Source organism: Marmota monax, unplaced genomic scaffold (assembly GCF_021218885.2).
Source record: "Marmota monax isolate L192 unplaced genomic scaffold, Marmota_monax_Labrador192_F-V1.1 WCK01_AAM20220418_F8-fsc00007, whole genome shotgun sequence".
Lineage (NCBI taxonomy): Eukaryota > Metazoa > Chordata > Mammalia > Rodentia > Sciuridae > Marmota > Marmota monax.
In genome coordinates, this window is record NW_026692781.1 from 20,126,920 (window position 1) to 20,152,365 (window position 25,446).

At 34.4% G+C, this 25,446-nt stretch overlaps 1 protein-coding gene across 1 annotated transcript; it reads right to left on the reverse strand.

Annotated features, from left to right (window-relative positions):
• Positions 1-973: 973 nt before the first annotated feature.
• Positions 974-24,764, reverse strand: Zswim2 (zinc finger SWIM-type containing 2). Its single transcript, XM_046447150.1, has 9 exons — positions 24,600-24,764; positions 23,357-23,433; positions 21,549-21,589; positions 18,474-18,681; positions 17,172-17,423; positions 15,254-15,338; positions 14,465-14,580; positions 2,652-2,805; positions 974-1,783 (listed from the first exon to the last, which is right to left on the reverse strand). Exons 1-9 carry the CDS (start codon positions 24,762-24,764, stop codon positions 974-976), a joined length of 1,908 nt encoding a protein of 635 aa, XP_046303106.1.
• Between the last annotated feature and the right edge of the window lie 682 nt (positions 24,765-25,446).

A 25,446-nucleotide genomic window follows, 5' to 3' on the forward strand; every position in this document is an offset into this window, starting at 1 on the left:
GCTTCACTTAGCATAATCTGCTCTAGGAGACCCTCAGGGTTATACAAAATTACATACAAGAGGAAGTGAAGGGAAAGGGAAAAAAATACAAGGGGGAGAAATGAATTACAGTAGAGGGGGTAGAGAGAGAAGGGGGGGGGATAGTAGAGGATAGGAAAGGCAGCAGAATACAACAGACACTCGTATGGCAATATGTAAATCAATGGATGTGTAACTGATGTGATTCTGCAATCTGTATATGGGGTAAAAATGGGAGCTCATAACCCACTTGAATCAAAGTGTGAAATATGATATATCAAGAACTATGTAATGTTTTGAACAACCAACAATAAATAAAAATTTAAAAAAAATCAACTGCAACAACAACAACGACGACAACAAAACAGTTCCTTAAATAATTATGGTATCAAAAAATTTGGTAGTACCTATAAAACATAAATTTCTTTAAAATGGTAAGAACATTATAAATGTTTATAGCATTATAATTGACATTTGTTTTATGTATAAGAAACCTCCTTCAAGGAAATAAAGTAAAACATAAAACCATGATCTGGATTTTCCATAGGTTTGTGGTAATTATTGGCAAAAAGTAAAACAAAACTATACAAGTACCTGGAAATAATCCCTATATGTTGTTATGTTCAAGTGGAACAATTGAAAGCAGTGACTCAAAGCAGAGAAAATCTGTATCTTTATAAGAAATTTAATCAGTGTAAAATAAAATATGAAAGCTCTAATAATTATTCATAATTTATAATATTGTGAGCATATTCATTAAGACAGGGCCTTGTCTTGTAAGTAATGGGGTAATTTCCTTTAAGCATGGTAAGTTATTCATAGACAAATAGGAAAGAGGATAACAGAATTTTATATACATTTGTCAAGAATGTGTATATGTTTTTATGTTCTATAAATAAAACATTTTTTATATTGAATATTGAAATATTTTCTGGTGTCAATCAAAAATACTTTTTTACAACTGAACTCCTTCCATTATTAAAGATAGCTCAGTACTTTTTGTATTTAAAGGGCGAGATACAGGTTGTCTTGATAGGTGACTACATCTTTTTCTAATTTTCCCCATACAATTATTATACCTTTTAGGTGAACTAAGTTTAGTTTTACCCCAATTGATAATAAGATTTAAATCTTCTGGAAGTAAAGTATTTGATTTCCTGTTGTCTTCCCTTATTTTAGTACCAAGAGTCTTCTTTGGATCAAGGGTAATATGTCTACGGCTTTTGGCCATCTTTTGATTTTGACCAGCGTGGCACTTTTCATTGTTACATGGGCTTTCTATTCTAGTGGGACACATAATATTCTTTTTTGCAATAGAAGGAAGGAATGTTTGAGATATGTCTCCAAAAGATCCAGTGGGTAAATCTTGAAGATGCCTGGGGAAATGTTGGCTAATTTTATGTTTATAGATTAATTTTCTTGAATTTGAATCACTTAATTTGACTGAGCATAGATCATCTATTGTTATGTTCTGATAAGTATCTATTGGACTTGGAAGTGTATGTAACTTTTCAAAACTACATTGAGATATGTTAGGTAAGATTCTAAGTTCATTTGTCTTTAGGACTAATCCAGTACCAGGAACAAAAAGTTTTGGTTCTTCTTGCTTTGACAGATGGGCGATGTCTGTGTTTGAAGCAGACTGATGGGCTTGTCCATTCATTGCTGTACTGTTCCATAATAAAGGGTTATATATGACTTGTCCATCAATAGGGCATGAATTGCACTTGTGGAATAACCAATTGTCAATACACTTCCTATGAAACTTAAAACAAAAGATTATAAGTTAATTAGAGGTATAATTATCATGTTTAAAATCTGCTTTTTAAACAAAATTTCCCAGCTTCATAATTGTGTATTAAAATTATTTAGAAAAAAATTGAAGGTAACTGTAATTTATCAAGTTTTATGAAAATATTTTGAAGTTTACTTACAAATGATTTATGGACTTATCTCCAATTTTCAATAATAAAATGCAAAGTCTTGTATGGATATCAAGTCAGTAAAAAATTCACCATTCAAGCTATTAATTTCATGCTATGTAATTATTTCTAGTGAATAAAAATTATTAGAAATTTTTAACCAATTGGAGTTAAAAATTGATCTGATAATAGTAATATGTAAAATAACAAATCACATTTTTGATTATAAAAGGAGTTATCAGCTACTTGAAGTATGGGTGACCCCAAAGGTATTTATTGAAACAATTTTGTTTTGGGAAAAGCTTGGTTATCAACTAAATAGTAATAATGCAATACTAAGACTTTTATTGTAGAGAGTTTATGTGAAACAATTAACTATGTCATTTTAGGTATTTATTTCACCTAAAGGATTATAAAAATATATAACAAAATGTTAGCATTCTGTTTCTTTTTACAGATAATCAAAGCAGATAATGAACCTAATACCATTCATATTTCCTAGACAGCATATACAGAAGTGAGTCCTAATCATGAGGAGGCAGAGTTGCCTTCTCAGAAATCCCTACAGCAGCTTGTCTACCTCTATTGTGCAATCTGAACATCTCTGCACATAGTATAACTTAAAAAATGAAAGTAGAAACTTAAAATTGTCACTTTGTTTGTGAAAGCTGGTCCCATGGGGGAAGTCAAAATAAAATGATGTCACTTTACCTTATGAATACATGGTAGCAGTCTTACATGTTGACCAAGATGAAATGACTTCAAACAAAGTCGACACTGGTACCCTGGAGCAAGCAGCTTACTATTTTTTGTAATTAGTAGGAGAGGTAGTGACTTTACAACCTGTTTTGGTGTGTAAACCTGACTGAGGGAGAAAATGCAGAGATACCTGAATGTTCATATGTGATTATAGATCTGAAAGTAATCCATATTACAGATTTTCTACATAAGTAATGCAACAGAACCCAAGATTTTCTTGAACCAATGATAATAAATCTCATACATTGTAGAATTAAAAAGTCTATTATATCTATCCTGAAGATGATGGATCCAACAATATAAAGAATGAAGTTTAGTTAGTCTAAATATATATATATATATATATATATATATATATATATATATATATATACATCTATATATTAATCTAAATTACAAAACTAGAACAAAATTTTGATGAGAGCTACATACTCAAATTATTTCAGTATGAGTCAACACTCAGTGTATGTTTAGAAAAATTAAATCCAATTTACTTTGTCAACTGGTAGGAAGTGGGGTACACAGGTAAACCACATTACATATTCTGGTCTACTCTGTTAAATTGGTAATCATAATCTGTGAGGAAATTCATTTCCCCTTGGGGTATATGCTTACTATAATATTGTTAGACTAACCATCATAATGAAGATGATATGTTAATTGATAATGAACCTAATCTGATTCCATTAGCAACTGGCAAAATAGATAACACAAATATTTAAAAACAAAAGCTGAGTTAAAAGGCCAGATGCATTTCCATTATTCAAAAGTCATTCAGAATAGTCTCCATATATTCTTTTTTTAAAAAAATTATTTTTTTTATTGGTTGTTCAAAACATTATAAAGCTATTGACATATCATATTTCATACATTAGATTCAAGTTGGTTATGAACTCCCAATTTTACCAAAAATACAGATTGCAGAATCACATCGGTTACACATCCACATTTTTACATAATGCCCTATTAGTAACTGTTGTATTCTGCTACCTTTCCTATCCTCTACTATCCCCCCTCCCTCCCCTCCCATCTTCTCTCTCTACCCCATACACTGTAATTCATTTCTCTCCTTGTTTATTTTCCCATTCCCCTCACAACCTCTTATATGTAATTTTGTATAACAATGAGGGTCTCCCTCCATTACCATGCAATTTCCCTTTTCTCTCCCTTTCCATCCCACCTCATGTATCTGTTTAATGTTAATCTTTTCTTCCTGCTCTTCCTCCCTGCTCTGTTCTTAATTGCTCTCATTATATCAAAGAAGACATTTGGTATTTGATTTTTAGGGATTGGCTAGCTTCACTAAGCATAATCTGCTCTAGTGCCATCCATTTCCCTGCAAATTCTATGATTTTGTCATTTTTTAGTGCTGCGTAATACTCCATGGTGTATAAATGCCACATTTTTTTATCCACTCATCTATTGAAGGGCATCTGGGTTGGTTCCACAGTCTAGCAATTGTGAATTGTGCTGCTATGAACATCGATGTAGCAGTGTTGAGAGCCACAGCCGAAGGGGCCCCAGCAAACTTCCAGCTGCCAGCAAACTTCCAGCTGCCGGCTGATGATTGGCTCACAGCGGCCCCAGCAACATCTAGCTGATTGGCTCCTCTGCGGTGATGCTCATTGGGCTGTTTCCCTGCCCTTTCAGACCACGGAGCTGCTCATTGGGGGACTTTTTTGGCTCCGCCCACGTGACCCAGCCAATCGGCCTCAAGAGCAGGAGGATTGTGGGAGGTGGAGAGAAGCTTGTGTGGGAGAGAGAGGCTTGTGGAAAGCCGGTGGTGGCAGTTGAGGCTCTGAGGGTTTTTCCTGAGAGGCTGTTTTGTTTGGCGTGTGTGGTTCTAAAAATAAAGTTAGTTTCTTTTCTTTTTTTTTTTTTTAATTTTTTATTGTTGGCTGTTCAAAACATTACATAGTTCTTGATATATCATATTTCACAATTTGATTCAAGTGGGTTATGAGCTCCCATTTTTACCCCATATACAGATTGCAGAATCACATCAGTTACACATCCATTGATTTACATATTGCCATACTAGTGTCTGTTGTATTCTGCTGCCTCTCCTATCCTCTACTATCCCCCCTCCCCTCCCCTCCCCTCCCCTCCCCTCCCCTCTTCTCTCTCTGCTCCCTCTACTGACATTCGTTTGTCCCCCTTATATTATTTTTCCCCTTCCCCTCACTTCCTCTTGTATGTACTTTTGTATAACTCTGAGCGTCTCCTTCCATTTCCATGCATTTTCCCTTCTCTCTCCCTTTCCCTCCCACCTCTCATCCCTGTTTAATGTTAATCTTCTTCTCATGCTCTTCGACCCTACTCTGTTCTTAGTTACTCTCCTTATATCAAAGAAGACATTTGGCATTTGTTTTTTAGGGATTGGCTAGCTTCACTTAGCATAATCTGCTCTAATGCCATCCATTTCCCTGTAAATTCTATGATTTTGTCATTTTTTAATGCAGAGTAATACTCCATTGTGTATAAATGCCACATTTTTTTTATCCATTCATCCATTGAAAGGCATCTAGGTTGGTTCCACAGTCTAGCTATTGTGAATTGTGCTGCTATGAACATCGATGTAGCAGTGTCCCTGTAGCATGCTCTTTTTAGGTCTTTAGGGAATAGACCGAGAAGGGGAATAGCTGGGTCAAATGGTGGCTCCATTCCCAGCTTTCCAAGAAATCTCCATACTGCTTTCCAAATTGGCTGCACCAATTTGCAGTCCCACCAGCAATGTACAAGTGTACCCTTTTCCCCACATCCTCGCCAGCACTTGTTGTTGTTTGACTTCATAATGGCTGCCAATCTAACTGGAGTGAGATGGTATCTTAGGGTGGTTTTGATTTGCATTTCTCTGACTGCTAGAGATGGTGAGCATTTTTTCATGTTAAAGTTAGTTTCTTTTGACAAGTGGCTCCTGATTGTGCCCAGCCAGACTGCGGCATTTTGGTGGCTCGCACGGGGAGCGACTGAGGGTAAGTGAACTGCTCGCCCCTGAGGGCAGGGCGAGAGGATGGGTAGCCATTTTAAGATACTTCTTTTGTTATTTTGTTTCACTTTTGTTTTAAGTTGCCTGTCCCTGGAGATGTGTAAGATGGAAGAAAAACCGCTCACATCTGAGGAACAGATAGGGAGAAAGGACGGATGGACATTTCAGGAGGCTATTATAATGATTTTGTGTTGTTCCAATTTTGTTTCACTCAGTTTCAGTTTTGTTAGGCGTTATCTTGTTGGGTTGTATTATAGTAGAAATACGGGATCAGAAATTAGTAAAAAACAAACTGAAAGAGTGTTAAGTAAATTGTTAGAGGAAGGAGACATCTCAGTAAAATCAAGAACAATCAGGGCATACGTTGATACAATACAAAAATGTAGCCCATGGCTTTTTAAGGAGGAGTTGTTAAATATATCGCAATGGAACCATCATGGTGAAGATTTAAAAAGAATAGAAAAGAAAAGCCCAGGGACTCTGCCAGTTGGCACATTGCCATTGTTGACGTTCATATCTTGTTTGCTTAGTCCAAAGCCTTCAGTTCAGACAATGGTAGAGGAAGGAGAAGACATAATGATTCAAGTAAAAGAGAAGGTCTCTCAAGTTAGTCAGACAGAGGAAAAGATTCAAGTAAAAGAGAAGGCCTCTCAAGCTAGTCAGACAGAGAAAGAAAGTGTAAAACAGAAAAAGCCATCAGGGGGAAAGTTACAACAGGAGACTGCTACTAACACCTTTCTATCACCAGAGGACGTAAGTGTCCAACTAACAAGGCCACCTCCATATGCTGGCAGGTCCCCAACCCCCGCAGTTGATAGTTGGGATCCTGAGACAAGATCTCAAATATTAACATGCCCTGTATTTGAGGCAGGAGGGCAGCGATTTTACCAAGTTTTAAATTTCAAAACAGTGAAGCAGCTAAAAGAGGCTGTAACAACCTATGGTCCTCAAGCACCCTTCACTGTAAGCATGGTCGAATCCATTAACAACTTGAACATGACGCCAGCAGATTGGGCTAATATGTGTAAAGCTGTGCTAAATGGAGGACAATACCTGTTATGGAAGGTTGCCAATGAGGAATTTTGCAAGGAGACGGCTAGGCGAAATGCAGCAGCTGGTTATCCTCAGAGAAATCTAGATATGTTGTTAGGAAAGGGACCTTATGAGGATCAGCAGCAATAAATTGCATATGATCCTGGCGTATACGCACAAATTGCTGCAGATGCAATTAAGGCATGGAAGACTTTACAAAGACATGGAGGTTTACAAGGTCAATTATCTAAGGTAATACAAGGAGCTAATGAACCTTATGCTGAATTTGTAGATAGGCTTATTCAAACAGCTACCAGAGTTTTTGGGAATACAGAACAAGCAATGCCATTACTAAAACACCTGGCTTATGAGCAAGCGAATCGTTGGTGCAGAGATATCATTAGACCATGGAAACATGAAGATTTAAACACATATATTAAATTATGTAGAGACATTAATGAAGAAGAGCAAGTCGTGGCAGCTGCAGTAAAACAGGCTTTAGATGCCAGAGACATTAATGAACAAGGGCAAATTGTGGCAGATGCAGTAAAACAGGCTTTAGATGCCAGGCCAAGAACATGCTACAATTGTGAACAAACAGGACATTTTAAAAGGAATTGCCCCATTGGAGGAGGGTTTAACAAAACTAGGTATCAAAGGAGTAGAATACCAGGTATTTGCCCACGATGCCGTAGAGGGAGACATTGGGCTAATGAATGCCGTTCTCAAACCACCATAGAGGGTACTCCATTATCAAAAAACGAACAAGGACCAGGTGTTTATCCACGATATTGTGGAGAAAGGCATCGGGCTCCATTGCCAAAAAATGGACAGGGGGGCCCAATGCTCCGGGGCCCAAAACCACAAATATACGGAGCACTGGAGGAACCCAGCAACCCCATCAGGGTAGTGCCCAGGACACACTGTCCATCAGATCCCTCATCAGACAAACCAGAGGGAGCACAGGGTTGGACATCTGCGCCTCCGCCAGAGCAGTACTAACTCCAGAGATGGGAGTTCAAATCATTCCCACAGGGGTGAAAGGACCTCTTCCCAAAGGAACAGTAGGCTTATTATTGGGACACAGCTCTTCTACTCTAAAAGGACTTATGATAAGTCCTGGGGTAATTGATCCCGATTATGAAGGTGAAATAAAAATTATAGCCAGTTCTCCAAAGGGTATATCAGTAATTTCACCAGGAGATAGAATAGCACAGTTACTAATAATACCCAGCCTACATGATAAATTTTCCAGTCGTGCTGTAGAAAGAGGTTCCAAGGGATTAGGCTCCACAGGTGTAGATTGGGCTATGCTTTCTTTAAATTTAGATTCTCGCCCAATGCTAAAACTAAATATTCAAGGACATGAATTTAATGGGCTACTGGATACAGGTGCAGACCTTAGCATCATCTCTCGTCAAGAATGGCCAAAACATTGGCCATTACAACAAGCCACTCAAACGCTTCGAGGCCTAGGAGTGGTGACTAATCCCCATAGAAGTGCAATGGTATTAGATTGGAAGGATCCTGAAGGATGTGAAGGAACTATACAGCCATATGTATTGGATCACCTTCCTATAAATTTATGGGGACGAGATGTCCAAGATCAATTAGGTTTGACATTAACAAATAACATCAACCAAAATGCACCCACTATTATGACTAGACAAGGTTTTAGGAAAGGAAAAAGATTAGAAAAACAAGAACAAGGTATAGCAGCACCAATACAAATAGATCAAGGAACAGAAAGACATGGGTTGGATTTTCAGAAAGGGCCACTGAGACAATCAAAATTACTTGGAAATCAGAAAGACCAGTATGGGTTCCTCAGTGGCCCCTGACTAAAGAAAATATACAAGCAGCCCATGACCTGGTCAAACAACAATTAGCGGAAGGACATATACAACCTTCTGTATCTCCCCATAATACTCCCATTTTTGTCATCAAAAAAAAATCTGGTAAATGGAGATTATTGCAAGATTTAAGAGCCATTAATAATGAGATGGTTATTATGGGACCTGCTCAATCAGGGATTCCTCAGTTGTCTGCTTTGCCAAAAACCTGGTATGTTTTAGTTATAGATATTAAAGATTGTTTTTTTTCAATTCCAATTCATCCTGAGGATAGTCCACGTTTTGCATTTACTATCCCTGCACTGAATCATGAAGGTCCTGATCAGAGATATGAATGGAAAGTACTCCCTCAAGGGATGGCTAACAGCCCAACTATGTGTCAAATTTATGTTAACAAAGTAATCCAGCCACTTAGAAATCAAAATCCTGAACTACAAATATTTCACTATATGGATGATGTATTATTAGCACACAAAGATAAAAACACATTGCTAGAATGTTATGCCACACTTACAAACTTATTAAAAAATTATAATCTAGAGATAGCAATAGACAAAGTACAATTAAATTTTCCAATTAATTATTTAGGAGTTCTATTATCCTCAACCATGGTCCGTTCACCAAAAATTCAAATACGAGTAGATCAACTCAAATCACTTAATGACTTTCAAAAGTTATTAGGAGACATAAATTGGATAAGGACTTATTTAGGTATACCAACAGGAGAGTTGGGACCTTTATTTGATATCCTAAAAGGTCCATCAGATCCAAATTCACCCCGAATGTTAACGCCTGAAGCAAGAAAGGCATTAAAAATCATTGAAACATATATGGAAAATATGCATTTGGATAGAATTGATATAAGTTTGTCTTTATTATTTATTGTAATACCAACAAAAAATATTCCTACAGGAGTATTTTGGCAAGAAGGTCCATTATTATGGATACATTTATCTTATTCTCCTAACACTATTCTTACTAGGTATCCTGAGGCTGTAGGACAATTAATACTCAAAGGAATAAAAGCAGCAAAGGGAGTGTTTGGAATTTCTCCCAATAAAATTATTACTCCATATACTATGAATCAAATTGATGAGTTAGCTAATGAGTTAAATACTTGGGCAATAATCATGTGCAAATCTAATGTTTCATTTGATAACCACTTACCATCTAATCCTTTATTGTCTTTTTGGTCATTGCATCCTGTAATTTTTCCAAAAGTGACAAGAAAAACACCTATCATGAATGCTCCAAATATATTCACTGATGGGTCAAATAATGGTACAGCAGCAGTAGTTACCCCTGATCAAACTTTTACATTTTTAGTACCCAAACAATCAGCTCAAAAGGTAGAGCTTAATGCAGTTTTACAAGCTTTTGTGATGTTTAAAGATTCTGTATTTAATTTATTTTCTGATAGTCAGTATGTAGTTAATGCTATAGTATCTCTTGAAGATGCTGATAGGATTTCCCCTTCTTCTACTGTTTTCTCTTTGCTTTCCACTATACAAAGTCTAATCTGGGACAGAAAAGATCCATTCTTTATAGGACATATCAGGGCACATACAGGATTGCCTGGAGCCCTTAGTTTGGGCAATGATTTAGCAGATAAAACTACACATGACATACATATTTTTTCTACACTAGAAGAAGCTATAAATTTTCATAAAAAGTTCCATGTCAATGCTAATACTTTACAAAAGCGTTTTAAAATAACTAAGGAACAAGCTAGACAAATAATAAAACAATGTCAAAATTGTGTGACCTTTTTACCACAAGTTAATCTTGGAGTCAATCCTAGAGGATTGATACCTAACCATATTTGGCAGATGGACGTCACACACTTGCCAGAATTTGGAAAATTAAAATATTTGCATGTTACAGTTGATACTTCTTCTGGATTTTTGATGGGCTCCCTTCATGCCGGAGAAAAAACTAAAGATGTTATAGCTCATTGCTTACAAAATTTTGCCACTGTGGGTGTTCCAAAACAGTTAAAAACAGATAATGCCCCTGGTTATACTTCTACCTCTTTTAAACAATTTTGCTCAACATTTGGCATTACTCATATAACAGGAATCCCATACAATCCACAGGGACAAGGCATAGTTGAAAGAGCTCATCAAACTATTAAAATGTAGTTATTAAAGCAAAAAGAAGGAATTGGGAAGGGGTATATATTCCCCAAAGATAAACTTAAAATAACCCTTTTTACTCTAAATTTTTAAATTTGGATTCATCAGGACTTAGTGCTGCGGAAAGGCATATGTGTCCAAAAAATGTGCATAAGCCCAAGGTACTTTGGAAGGATATTCTAACAGGACAATGGAAAGGTCCTGACCCAGTAATTGTCTGGAGTCAGGGGTCTGTTTGTGTGTTTCCACAGGGAGAACAGCAGCCGATTTGGATTCCAGAAAGATTAACTAAAGCGATTTCTACAGACCATAAAGAAGATGATTTGGCTCAAATCCATAACAACTGATATCCAAAACTCCAGTTTGGCTATTCTTACATCTGCAACAGAACCAGGATGCTTTTTTCAATATCTATTTTATTATTGCCCTTTGCCATATCATGAAGTTCTATTTTGTTTTTTGAGCTCATACAGACCTAGGTTAATGTTTTGCTGATCAGTTCTATTTTTTGACTATAGAGTTTTTAAACATTGCAATGGAGATTTCACCTATAAAAAGTTATAAGGCCTTTACTATAATGTTATGTATTGTATGTATTATATTATGTGTGCACACTTGTGTTTTGTGTTATATGTTTGAATGTACGTATGTCCATATATCATATATGATGAGCGCTCATGATAAAATGGATCCAAATATTTTTTTCACGTGATTTATATGGTTTAATTTAAATTGGGTAAACAACTGTTGAGGATTGTTTTAATATGTAAACAAAAAAGAAGGTTAACAGATCTGTTTGTTTACTTTCACCTTTCCTTTTCATTATATTTAATAATTCTCTTAAAGATAATGTAAATTGTTAAGAAAATTGTTTTCTTTTAGTGCCTTCTGTAATGTTACATAATTTTTTCTTTAGCCATTATTGCCAGAATTCCTATCTTCATCCCAGTGCCGGTGAAGACAATGTAAATTGTTAAGAAAATTGTTTTCTTTTAGTGCCTTCTGTAATGTTACATAATTTTTTCTTTAGCCATTATTGCCAGAATTCCTATCTTCATCCCAGTGCCGGTGAAGACAATGTAAATTGTTAAGAAAATTGTTTTCTTTTAGTGCCTTCTGTAATATTACATAATTTTTTCTTTAGCCATTATTGCCAGAATTCCTATCTTCATCCCAGTGCTGGTGAAGTCAAAGATAAAACCAATCTACAGCTTCTACAGTAGCCATCACTGAACTGCTTGCAGAACTTGCCTGGACACATTGTGAGCTCACCTGTATGCATTGTGAACTATCTGTTGGTGCAGCGACTTGTGGTAGTGTTGGGGTATTTTTGCTGATGATGTCATTGGTGGTACAATTTTTCCAAAAGGAGCCGTCAGTTGGCTTGGTGTATCTTCCTCCCTTCTGCTTGTCATGATCGTCCAGCTAAAATTTGGGGGCCAACAGAGGCGAGGCAAAGAACCTCACCCCCCCGCTGGTACAAAGACCTCTCCACAGGTGTGGCTGTATACTGGACCGGTAGTCAGTGACGGGTAAGATCCAATTGCAATGGTACCAAAGGACCATATGTACTATTGGACAACCTAAGGCAGGCACGGTCCCTAAGCCACATACTTGTTGTTTAAACAGAGAGGGGGAGATGTTGAGAGCCACAGCCTAAGGGGCCCCAGCAAACTTCCAGCTGCCAGCAAACTTCCAGCTGCCGGCTGATGATTGGCTCACAGCGGCCCCAGCAACATCTAGCTGATTGGCTCCTCTGCGGTGATGCTCATTGGGTTGTTTCCCTGCCCTTTCAGACCACGGAGCTGCTCATTGGGGGACTTTTTTGGCTCCGCCCACGTGACCCAGCCAATCGGCCTCAAGAGCAGGAGGATTGTGGGAGGTGGAGAGAAGCTTGTGTGGGAGAGAGAGGCTTGTGGAAAGCCGGTGGTGGCAGTTGAGGCTCTGAGGGTTTTTCCTGAGAGGCTGTTTTGTTTGGCGTGTGTGGTTCTAAAAATAAAGTTAGTTTCTTTTGACAAGTGGCTCCTGATTGTGCCCAGCCAGACTGCGGCATAGCAGTATCCCTGTAGTACGCTCTTTTAAGGTCTTCAGGGAATAGTCCAAGAAGGGCAATAGCTGGGTCAAATGGTGGTTCCATTCCCAGCTTTCCCAGGAATCTCCATACTGCTTTCCAGATTGGCCGCACCAGTTTGCAGTCCCACCAGCAATGTACAAGAGTACCCTTTTCCCCACATCCTCTCCAGCACTTGTTGTTTGACTTCATAATGGCTGCCAATCTTACTGGAGTGAGATGGTATCTTAGGGTGGTTTTGATTTGCATTTCTCTGACTGCTAGAGATGGTGAGCATTTTTTCATATACTTGTTGATTGATTGTATGTCCTCCTCTGAGAAGTGTCTGTTCAGGTCCTTGGCCCATTTGTTGATTGGGTTATTTGTTTCCTTATTGTTTAATTTTTTGAGTTCTTTGTATACTCTGGATATTAGGGCTCCATATATTCTTGATAAAAACTCATATTTCTCATTACTGTTCAGATGTGTTCCCATCATGCTATAAAATTGCTTTCATAAAGGTCGTCTAATTTCAGTTAAACATGTTTGTTTATAGTATTCCTAAGGTTATTCCCCCTTTTTTTTTAACTTGAAATTATTTCCTTTGTTTACTCCATTTTCTCTGCTTAGAATGTCCTTCTTAGAACTCCAATGTTCTCTCTCTAAACCTTCTATTCCCTTATCTTCTAATCCAATTCTTAGTTATACAATTAATAGGATGAAATGTGATACCTGAAGGGGATATGAAGATGAAGCGCCTTTCAATAAGCTAAATATATGTCCCACAGGGGCTTTAGTCTCCAAAATGTGTGCTATATCCATTGGACATAAGTTAAATGTCCACTGAGGTTTGAATAGAAACATGTATATGTGAATATATGTATATGTGGTAGTGGTGTGTGTGTGGGGTATATTATATGTATATCTATATATTAAATGAGAATAAGCATAAGTTTTATTTGGTTAATTCATTAGAACTTTAAAAAAATTTCAATTTTACCCTATCCTTTAAAAAATAGTCTCTTTAGAATATGTTTTACAATGCATATAATTTATTAACAATATTATTAATGTTCAATTTTATTTAAATGATAAGGAATATGATAAAAGTTCTGGAGATCCGTCCACTATAAACAGTCCAATCTATGTTCTGAAATATGACAAATCTGTTGATGGGCTGAAGTAGACAGGTAAAAGGGTGGAATGAAGCAGCAAAGACCTCCCTCTCCTAGAGGCCAAATCCCTTTATATCTTTTCTTTATATAATTTATGATAATTTTAGTTTAACATCTACTTAGATGATTATTTGCTGAGAGAACTGCTGTATCCTCAACCTAGTACAATCTGATAGAATTAATAATAGACAAGGTTATTTGACTATTTACATGTGTATTAACTCATTTCATAATAAAATATCTTATGAGATTGATTTTATAATTATTCCCATTTTTAAGGTGAGGAAGATATAGCCAAGAGAAGTAACTCGCCCAAAATTTACATAGACAACATGTGGTTGAACTAGGATTGAATTCAAATAGTCTGACTTCAGAGTCTTGCTTTCCACTTGTATGCTATAATGTCACCTAGAATATGGTAAATACTATATAAGTATTAAATCAAGGAATAAATACAAATTTTTTAAAACTGAAAAGTTATTCAAAAATTTCAAGCCATACAAGAAATGTACTTTTTACTGATAATCTCACCCTTGCTTTTCCTGAACATGTAGCATCTCTTCTTCTTCTATCTCATTTTTAACATTTAAATATTTTACACCTTCATCCAGTCTCTTGTCTAATGATCTCCATCTTTGGTTTCTCTTCTATAATATGTAAAAAGGTAGATGTTACTTTGTAAATCATGGGATTTTTATTTTGTGGATTAAAATTAATAGGCTGTACATCAATAAGATAATAATGTGAATGATACTCATTATTTTTAAACATATCTATTATTTTTTTTTACTATATTAAAGATTACAAATTGTTAGCAAGTCTTTGAGTCTCATGTACTACACAGCTACAGTGATGACATTATTTTTAAGGTAAAAATATTCATGATAATCGAAAGAAAAGCTATCGTTATTATTCAGCACTAGGAGATACTTTTTAGTTCAGATGATCTTATAAAGTTCCATGTTTCATTATTGTTGGTTAAAAAATTTAAAGAGAAAACTATAAAGTTTACTACTGATGTTATGATAAGCCAATTTATAAGGCTGAAATATTTTAAAACTAATTTTCAACTGTGATGGCTACAGTTCTTCTTCTTAAGATTTATTATGTCATCAGATGCTTAGTTTTAATAAATTACCAGTGCAATTTTTGTACCTTTTGTACTCCTGTAACAAAGTGTTCTCCTGGGTATATGGTTTTAGGTTTTTATTTTAAAAAAATCTTTATTACAGTGTTATCTATTCTTCTTCTTCTTTGATTTACTTAGCTTTACAACAAAATAAATAAAACACTATATTAGATTCGATATGGATACTGTACCTCACGGAATGTAAATGTGTGAGAAAGGTGGCAGTAGCTATCAAAGCATTCCTGGCATAAGTGGTATTCTATACATTCGGTACACCTGCAAATGCAAAACACCATAATGTGCAAGAATAAAAAATCCAGTTATTGTGATGGCTTTTCATGAAAATTCTTATCAAAACTTTCTGGGAACCATCCAAACATGACAAGGCCTATTTCAAGTCTCACTGTGTAATAGTTTTGTACTGCTACTGTAAAAATTACCAAAGCTTTATTAGCTTAAACAACACAAAATTATTATCTTAGAGTTCTGTAAGGTAAGTCTGACATGGGCCTCAATGTGCTAAGAACAAGACATTGGGCAAGTCTGTGTTATTTTTTGAAACTCTAGGGAAGAATCCATTCCTTGACCTTTTCTTTGCTCCATCTTCAAAGCAAGAAATGGAGTATCTCTCTGCCTTTCTTCCTCTGAATTTCTTGCCACCCTCCTCCACTTTTAAGATAGCTTATGATTATAGTGGGTTTACTCAGGTCAAGATAATTTCATTATTTCAAGGTAAGCTGATTAGACACCTTAATTCCATCTGCAACCTAATTCCCCTATGACCTGTAGTCTAACCTAAAAGTTCTTGGCATAAGGGTATTGAAATACATAGGATACCACTATTGTACCTACCGCATGCTCCTTTCATGATGCTGTCCTGGATGAACAACTTTTAGTCATCTCTTTCTCTAATTTCCTATAGGATTTTTTTTTTTAACACCCAACAACAAACACTGGCTGTGGTTATGCTTTTCCTAGAATCCTCTTTAATCAATATTCCTTAAATTAGTTGAACATCTCCTGCTAAATGTCTGTCAAAATTCCGCCTTATTTCCTCAAGCTGCAGTACTCCTTTGGAGCTTTATCAGGCTAACAATTTTCCGATAAAGACTTTTTCACTAATGATTAATGATTTTCTGTGTGACACATACAGAAAACCAAGGAATAAATCCAAAGGATAAACGTATGTTTGTAGTTGGGGTGTAAAAAAATGTTTTATGGTTTTATGAGAAAATTTAAAACATATAATTCAAATTGGGCTCATCATAATGTAATTCAAAGAAGACAGAAAAGTAAATGCATTTCAGAAAAATTTTTAATAAATATTGAAAGAAAATATTTTCTTAACATATCATTAACTTAAAAAATTTAGGGCTGGGGTTGTGGCTCAGTGGTAGATCACTCATCTAGCACGTGTGAGGCCCTGGGTTTGATCCTTAGCACCACATAAAAATAAAATAAAGACATTGTGTCCATCTACAACTAAAAAATATTAAAAAAAATTTTAACTAAGAAAACACAATATTCAATGCATAGCAATTAGCTGATGTTTAATTGTGGAAATTGTAGGAAAGTTTGGAGTTACTCATAATAGCAGTAAATTTTATTAGCATACTAATTATCTTGCTTTGTTGCTATTGTTGAGGTATAAGATATGAAAGAAAAAAATCTACACTCTTTGCTATTTGGAACAGATAAAACTGAATTAAAAAATTCAGTCAATGTATGTCAATATCTTTTTAGCTTAATTTTAGGAGATTCTAGCAATGACCTCATTGATAGACCAAAGCATTTTAGAAGGAGTGAGAGATCCAGCAGGGCTCTGCACTTGGAACCTTATTTAGGCCAAAGCATCCTGCTAAGACAGGGTGCTACTTCATATTCAACCTAGACAAGAATGCAAAGCCACTACTTTTGCAAAGTGAAGAAAATAAAAAGGAATAACAGGTCTAGAAATCCCAAATAAGCTGTCATAGGGAAAATACCATATGTGTAGGAGGAAGAAGGCAATATTAAAGATAGGTACTCTAATGCTAAAGTTTGTTAAAAACAAAACAAAACAAAACAAAACTTTTTTCTCATACTTCTAATTTTACTAGTGATACTTACTTATAACACTTCCCCTCAATTGGAAATTGTTTACAGTTATTACAGGGAATTCCAAGGTGTTTGTGCAGTGGTTCTTTCTCAGCTGCAGTCACAAGGTTGCTAGCATTTTGGAATTCTTCCAAAATAAGTTTCAGTGGTGCAAACTCCTTCCTGCACAGAGGACATTTCAACGTGGAAGTGTTTGATACCGTATTCTGGTAATTAGCTAAGATCTTCATGCATTTTATATGGAAATTATTGCCACAGCCAAATCTATCAGAAATAAAATTTAAGTTTACCATTTGCATAGAGAAAACTATATCCATATATACATTGTACATATTCATATAAACAAGAATTTGTGCTACAATGTTTATTTACCATAAAATTAGACTATGGAATAATTTCCTAGATATAGCTTGATTATACATGCATGCACACACAAATCTAATTTACTATCTTTAATTTAGTGTATCAGAAATCCAAATATAAATTTATTGGGAAATTTATTTCCCAATAAAATGGAATTTGCATCGAAATTTGTAGAGTGAGAATGAATATAGTTTCACACCAAGAAAAATCATAATGATAATTATTATTTAAATAAAATACTTCACTGAGAGCAGGGGTACAATTTTTTTTAAAACATACAATATCTGCTAAAATGAACCCCTAAGAAATATCTGCTGGGGAAAATAATATTTGGTGAAATAACTAATTATCTTACAATATACAACAGAAATCGACACACTAAAAACTATAATATTGATGAAAATTTTGTCAAATAATCAGGAGGAAAAAGAATGAGATATTTCAGTAGTAATAGATGCCTAATTTCTTTAAGTCTAACTTTAAAGTGTCATGAAGAATAGTATGAATATGAGCCTCTCAATGAACATATTTTTGCATAAGCAAAATTTGAACTATTTAAGTTTAAAGATAGAAGTCTTAAAATCTGAGAATTTTTATAATTTCAAAATAAATTCAAAATCTTTGTACTACCCTGAGCCAAGTCATTTATTCATGTGCATGAAACAAAAACATGAAAAACTGTACTACTTTAATTACTTAAATAGAGGGAAAACTAATTGTAATGTTTCAAATTTTCACTCTTAAAATGTAGTTCAGGAATATTTAGAGTAAGAATAGAACCTCTCATGAGATATACATTAGGAAACAAAAGAACACTAAGGAAGTATATATCAGTCATAGGTAAAGATTTCTATTTTTTCCATCAACATATATCATAATGCAATAAATTAGAAACATGTTAAATTAGAAATTTTCACAAGTTTTTAGAATCACAAGAGAAAATACTGTCACCTGCAAAAGGTGACAGGCAGCCTTTTCTGTGAAAGCACCTCTTGACAAATAGAGCAGATATCCTCTGAATCAATTTCCTTCTGTTTAATATACCCATCTTCTTTCACATGTGCATTTTCACTTGTTCCTGGTTGGGGAGTTTGAACTTGATGTATTCCCCGTAGCAAGTCATTTATTTCTCCTTCTACAAGACCTAACTGGAAAGCAGCTAGTGAAAAATCCCAAAGTAGTAGAATTCAGTGGCAAATTTGGAAATATATGCTGAAAGTTAGAATTTTCTTTCCAATATCAAAAAGCTTTAGTTGAATTATTATACTGACATTGACCATGTCTTTGTACTCCTTTATAACAAAAATGCCAGAAAAGAACCATTTATAAAAAGAACAAAAATTATCTCTTTTTTTTTCTTTTAGTGAAAAGGGTCAGGACAAACTGCATTATAAGAGTTTTGGATATGATAATGTTTATTTTCAGATTGGTGTCATAATCATGTCCTACACTTTGATCTGTTCATTTGTCCATAAGCTAATATTTCATTGCATACGAAAGTATTAAAAGAAATAGGGCACAGATGCAATAAATAGGTATTTTTAAAAATTTGTTGTTTTTAGATATACATGGCAGTAGGGTGTATTTTGACATATCATACATACATGGGGTACAACCCATTACAATTTTGCACTTTTTGAAGACAAACTATTCTTTTTATAAAAACCAGAAGGGAATATTTAAAAGTTTAAATTAATTATGTATATTAATTTTGAAAATGTATACTTCCTACTAAAATAAAGATTTTTCATATCTTCTATATTTAAAATAAGTTTTAATTAGTTAACATGAAGAAAATCCTAAATTATACACAGTACAGGAATGTTCAAAAAAAGTAGAAAGCTTAATGACCTTGATGTTTATCACATAAAATTAAAGCAATAGTAAATATGCACAAAAATTTAAATAATTCAAAGAAAGCTATGAACAGTTTTTAATTGGAATTATATAGAGTACATAAATAAGTGTGGAGGGGGTGGAATTAATACTGAAGGGGGAATGCTTTGAACATCATTTATATACTCTTTCTAAAAGGATTTTAGGAACAATAATTTTACACATTAGTGTTATATATGAGAAATTTGAGATTTTTTTTTATCTTTGAAGCTTATAAAAAATTATTACAAGGAATTTTATTATGCATTTCGATTTAGCTAATGTGACTGAAAAACTGACTTTTAAATTTTGTTTAATTTAAATTTATAACTTTATAACATTTATAAAGTTACGAAAACTTTATAAATGTTTGTAACAATTTGTGTATTTTGTGAATCTATTTTTCAACTGAAAAGTTTATGAAGTCCCCATTCAGATAAAATATTTCCAATAAAAATATAGTGTCTGAGCAGAGACGCACTGTAAGTGTAACATACACACAAGATAGTATAAAAACAAAAAGATAGTGTGGAAACAAAAATAACATGGCTCATAATCTTTACTTTGATTACATGCTCTCATGATAATATTTTGATACATTACATTAAGTTAAAATGTTATTAAAGTTGTTTCCTCCTTGTTCCTTTTAAATTCTTACCAAATGACTATAAAATTACTTATTTGGCTCATCTTATATTTATTTCTATTTGGAACCCTCTCAGTGTAGAAGCTTGGGAAAATGATTTGGATACACAATGTTAAGAATAACTAAGCCTTTGGAGAGGCGGTCAACATTTAACTTTGTATGGATGGATGAGCAAATATGTATGAAATTGAACAACCCAGTTATCACATATGAAGGGATTCAAAGGGAGAATTAAGGACAGAGTGAGATTTTTATAAAAATATTTTTTCTGTCTACAGTGTGAAGGAGGAGGTACAAAGTTCAGGAACTGAAAACAGTAAAGCTGCACAGAAATATAACTAAAGGCTGAAGAAGATTGAGCCATGTTAGAACATATGAGAAATAGGATATGTAGAATTTAGTAGGTACAACTGAATATCTGAGAGAGCATGTAAAGTGAGACTACAAAAGAAAATCCTTGTGAAACACTAATACTAAATTATTTCCTAATATAATTTTAACATATTTTTCTATAATAGTAGGGGGTGGGACATGAGTATGTATAAATAGAACCTTTGAATTGAAAAAAATGTGAAAACTGTTTACCATTTAAATTTTTTAGGGATTTTATGAACATTTATTAATAAATTTTAAAATTTATTAAATTAGATGGGTCTAGTATAGATAAATCAACTCCTCTATTGCAGAGAAAACTTTCATAATGATAGTAGCTTTATTATAAAATATAAAAATTTAAATGATCTGTAACTGTATTTCTTTTTCTTTTATTTGGAGGACTCTGAAATTTAAGATTATATAATTATATGCCTGACTCTAAACTCTTATTTAAGTACTGACATGAAAACTACTTTTTTAAAATATTTTTTTTCAAAACAAGTTCAATTAGTTTACTTTTTTTTTTTTTTTTTTGGTACTGGGGATTGAACTCTGGGGCACTGAACCACTGAGCAACATCCTCACCCCATTTGTATTTTATTCAGACAGGGTCTCACTGAGTTGCTTAGTGCCTCGCTATTGCTGAGGCTGGATTTGAACTCACTATCTCCTACTTCAGTCCTGAGCCGCTGGGATTACAACCATGCGCCTCGGTGCCCGGCTCAGTTAGTTTACTTTTTTGAGTGATATTATATGTCATGTTATCTATTTGTAGGATTGGAAAAACTGCATTTTTATATTTCTCGTGATAAAAATAGCTTTCAGTACAAACATACTGTGAATCTTTGCTTAGGATTAGGAAAGTTATTTTCTATCAAATAACTGGCCATTGTTTTACCTGTTTTTAATTAAGTGCCTTTAATTTTGGAAATGTCATATAAAGTTACATTTTCTACTAAAGAAGAAAAATGTTCCAACTTTTTTAAGTGTAACAAGCTGGGTTACAAATAGGTATCAGATTCTCCTGAAAAATAAGCTTCTAAGTTTATATTATGCTTAAATAAAAATTCTTCTATTTGCTAATTTTAAATTAGTAAAACAACAACAACAACAACAAACGGAACACTTACATTCATGATTCCTTGGAAGCTTGAATTTTTTCAATAAGACCCTAATATTAACAAGTAGAAAAAAGTAAAATATTTATTTTTGACAAAACCATAGAGTTTTCAAAAATTTAAAATAGAAATAGCATTACAGAATTTGCACCGCTGAAAATGTTATGAATAAATTTAAAGCTCATCAAATTTCTGTTATCCTAGTAGTTAAATTTATATTTTAAAGTAAACATGTGAAAAAGTATGATTAATGGAAACAAAAGACATCTGTAGTGAAGAGATTTATTAGATAGTCCATGTGTTTCTTATAAGATACAGTCCTTCAGAGAGAGGAGAGTGAGCAAATTTACATATTCATCACACTACCTTTAAAATTCCCTGGAAACAGGGGCTGGGAGTGTAGTTCAGTGGTGGAGTGCTTTCCTAGAACATGTGAGGCATTGGGTTCTATCCTCAGCACACATTAAAAATAAAAAATAAAATAAAGGTATGCTGTCTATGTATAACTACAAAAAAAAATTAAAAATTAAAAATTTCCTGGAAACAAAGGAATTTTCTGGATAGAATGTCAAGCAATTGTTTTTCTACAAATGCCACTTTAATGGATAATAGAAAAATATTTTCAAGTCTCACCAAATGAAATGTGACTTTTTAAAAAGTGGGAAATACATTTTAAGTTCTTATTTAAATATATTAAATATACTTTTGCATACTGAATATTGAATTATGTTTCCATTTAGTTTATGGTTAAAATACTGTACAAAATGAGTTTCAAATATTAAATCAGAACAGAATATAAAAATAAAATAAAAATGGACATAAAATAAGAATGTAAAAACCTATTGTAAGTATAATAATCATACCAAATTGCAAGTGTTAAAAGGATCATATTTTTATCTTCATGTTAACAGGCGTAAATAACCTGTCACTACATACTTAATAAAAACTTACCAAAATGAAACAGCAAAAAACTTGTGAGTAAAAGCATTAGAAAAAAAAAAGATATATACTGTTTTATTTTTCTGTGAAGAAAAGCATTAGATATATGATATACAGAGTTTCATTTTTTTGGTTTTATTTCCCCCCTCAAATATCAATTATAAATTATTTATAATTAATGATTTGTTAATAAAAATATAGGCAGGCAAAACAAATTGAATTGAATTGGATTTAAACTAAATGGAGATTGTTTTGTTTCCATTTATGGGGTCAATTAACCTACAAATAGGTTCCTAACTTAAAGAAAAATTTCAGATTTGAGAAAAATGATCTTCAATAGGGTCCTACTTCTATCGTTAAGGCTTCATAACTAAATGTTCATTGAGCAGGAAAACTTTATTAAACTTGACCAACATATACAAGTATGAAAAGGGTGAATATTTTCCAATCCTATGTCTATGTAAAGAAGACAGAACACTTTTGATTTTTAAGAAAATGTATTTTTGGAGACACAAATTTGTTAAAGCATAGTAATGTCTCAAAATGAACCATAGTTATCATTAGTGGTGTGAATCAGGCATCCCCCTCCCCCGCCCAATTTTGTAGTTAAGAGTTTACATTTATACACAGAATGAAAATCTAAACATTGTTTTTGTAAATTTAAAATAATTACATTATTAAATGTTTGCCGATTTAAACTTAGTTTTCAGAATGAAAGGAAATATTAAAGAATAAATTAGAAAGGTATGAACATTTTATCTTTACATTTCCTTAACACTAAATTTGTTTGGTTTTGTTGTATTTAAACCATGAAAAATCATAAAATATGTAATCTTTCAAGATGGTCCTTTGTGAATGATCTTCATTAAAAAGTCACTTACCAGCATATATGCTTACAAAGCTCCCCTTTTTTCAGAAATGTGGAACAGTTACAAACATGAGGATTTCCTAGAAAAACCTTTAAAAAAGGAAAGGTATGCTTTTAAAACATTCCAGGTAATTTTGAGAGAGCAAAACTGAGTTGGTATATAATTTGATTAAAAGAGATCTGAAGAGGTAATTTGGTTTAGGTAACTTCAAACTCAGTCTATTATTGAATTGAGTCTACTGGGAAATCTTAATTCTTGACCCCTCATTATGGGCTAATTTTTCACTTCCATATTCTTTGTCTTAGTTAACGACTTAGTGTGAATTAAGACAGTTTTTTAAAAAAGTAATATGTACTCTAATGAAAATAAAGTTTGAAATCATAAAAATAAAATGAAATAAAAAAAATCCCCAAAACAAACCAAACAAAAAACCAAACCAAACACCACCCCCCTGAAACTATAAATTTCTTAACTGTAAGGACATTCTAGCTGGAGTGGAGTTAAAAACTCTCTGTAAGGTAGTTTACTTTCCATTTTTATTTGTTCATTTTTATTTTGCATTTGGAATATCATTTTATTCAAGAGAACTAATATTATTCACCAAAACTATTGGACAGAAGAGTATTAAAGCAAACGTTATAAGCAACAGTAAAAAAAAAGTGTTTTGGACAAGAATAGCTTAATAAGTTATATTCAGTACTCTAAAATATATTCAGCCTTAAGTTAAAAATTTCACCACCTGGCAGGTGGTGTGGTGACTGGATTCTGATTGGTGAGAATGGGCCCCTCAGCAAAATAATAAATAACTTTTATTCATTAAGATCTATCCAAACCACCACCATTTATTAATATCCTTTAACGAGGCCTTGTTATATTTTTAAAGAGAAACTGATTTTATTTATTTAGTAAATATTTACATTACCTAAGATGATTTTTAGGATTTCCATTTTGCTTAATTTACTGTTATTTCTAATAACAGAACGTACAAATGCAAAACGAACGTGTCTATAAAAACCAGACATTTTCAGCCTGAAGATCAAGGGCCATTACCTTACAAGAGTTGGAGGCAATTTGGGGTCCTAACTTCCATATACAAACTAATCTGATGAATATTTTTTCCTTCTGTAATTTGTACATTTCTAGTCTGGGACACTTGCAGGGATACACCTTTTGGGCCAGGCAGCGAGTGTCTGCAGTGGCTAAACTCATTGGGCGGGCCTGGGGGGACGCAAGGTGAATTGGGGGCGGTAGTTACTCGGAAATCCCTGTTTTCTGACTCTTCCTCCCTCAGCAGGAAGCCGGTGGGGCCCATCTGTCGTAGGAGGTAGATGCTGCTGTTCAACGCCTGGTCTTGTTGCCAGCTGAGGCTGTCATTCAAGAGTCTTCGCCTTTCAGAGGGCCGGTAGCCTCCGCGAAGCATCCTGCCTGGGTGCAGGCGGGGGCGGCTTCTCGGCAAGGCTTTCGGAGGCGCCCTAGGGTCTCCATGACAATGGCGTGCTGCGAGCCGGTTGCCTTGGTGATGGAGGTTAGCTTCCATGGCCTCCCAGCGTGCCTTGCGCTGTGGTGGAGCTCCAGACTAGGGTGCAGGAGGGTGTGGATTCTGCAGTTCCTTACCTGCGCTGCTTTCTGAAGTGAGGCTCCTGACTGAGAAGTGTTTCAAATAACCAACTGACTGGCTTGAAAGCTGGTCCTCAAAGGCCTATCTGTCAAATCTCTTGCGTTCCTTCTGCTGGGCTGATGAAATCTTGTGTATTAGGACAGTTGCAAGCCCAGTAACAGTTTGGGCTCTGAATGGTGATTCATCATCTTCCTTGGAAAGCCTGAAGTAATTGTGGACTTAACCATATTTCGTAAACATTTCCCTAGTGTTCACAATGTGTATAGGCAGGTCTGTAGAAAGCAGGGCTAACCCCTAGGGAGCTGTAAGTTGGGGTGTGGTGTGTGTGTGTGTGTGTGTGTGTATGTGTGTATGTATGTGTGTTGTAAAGCAAGGAGAAATCTCTAAATTTCATGTTTGAATAGAGATTGGGACTTGGGGCTGGTAGTAGAGAATCTGCTGACTTATGGATACATGCCCTTTACGTTTGTAAGCCTCTAGTATT

Excerpts from the sequence above, each read along its gene's own strand:
- Zswim2 (XM_046447150.1), bottom strand. The coding sequence starts at position 24,764 with ATGCTTCGCGGAGGCTACCGGCCCTCTGAAAGGCGAAGACTCTTGAAT. Across the intron at positions 18,682-21,548 it reads GCTTCCAAGGAATCATGAAT|CTGCTTTCCAGTTAGGTCTT; the intron begins GTAAGTGTTCCG and ends ATTTTTCACTAG. Across the intron at positions 14,581-15,253 it reads ACACATTTACATTCCGTGAG|AAGAGAAACCAAAGATGGAG; the intron begins GTACAGTATCCA and ends TACATATTATAG.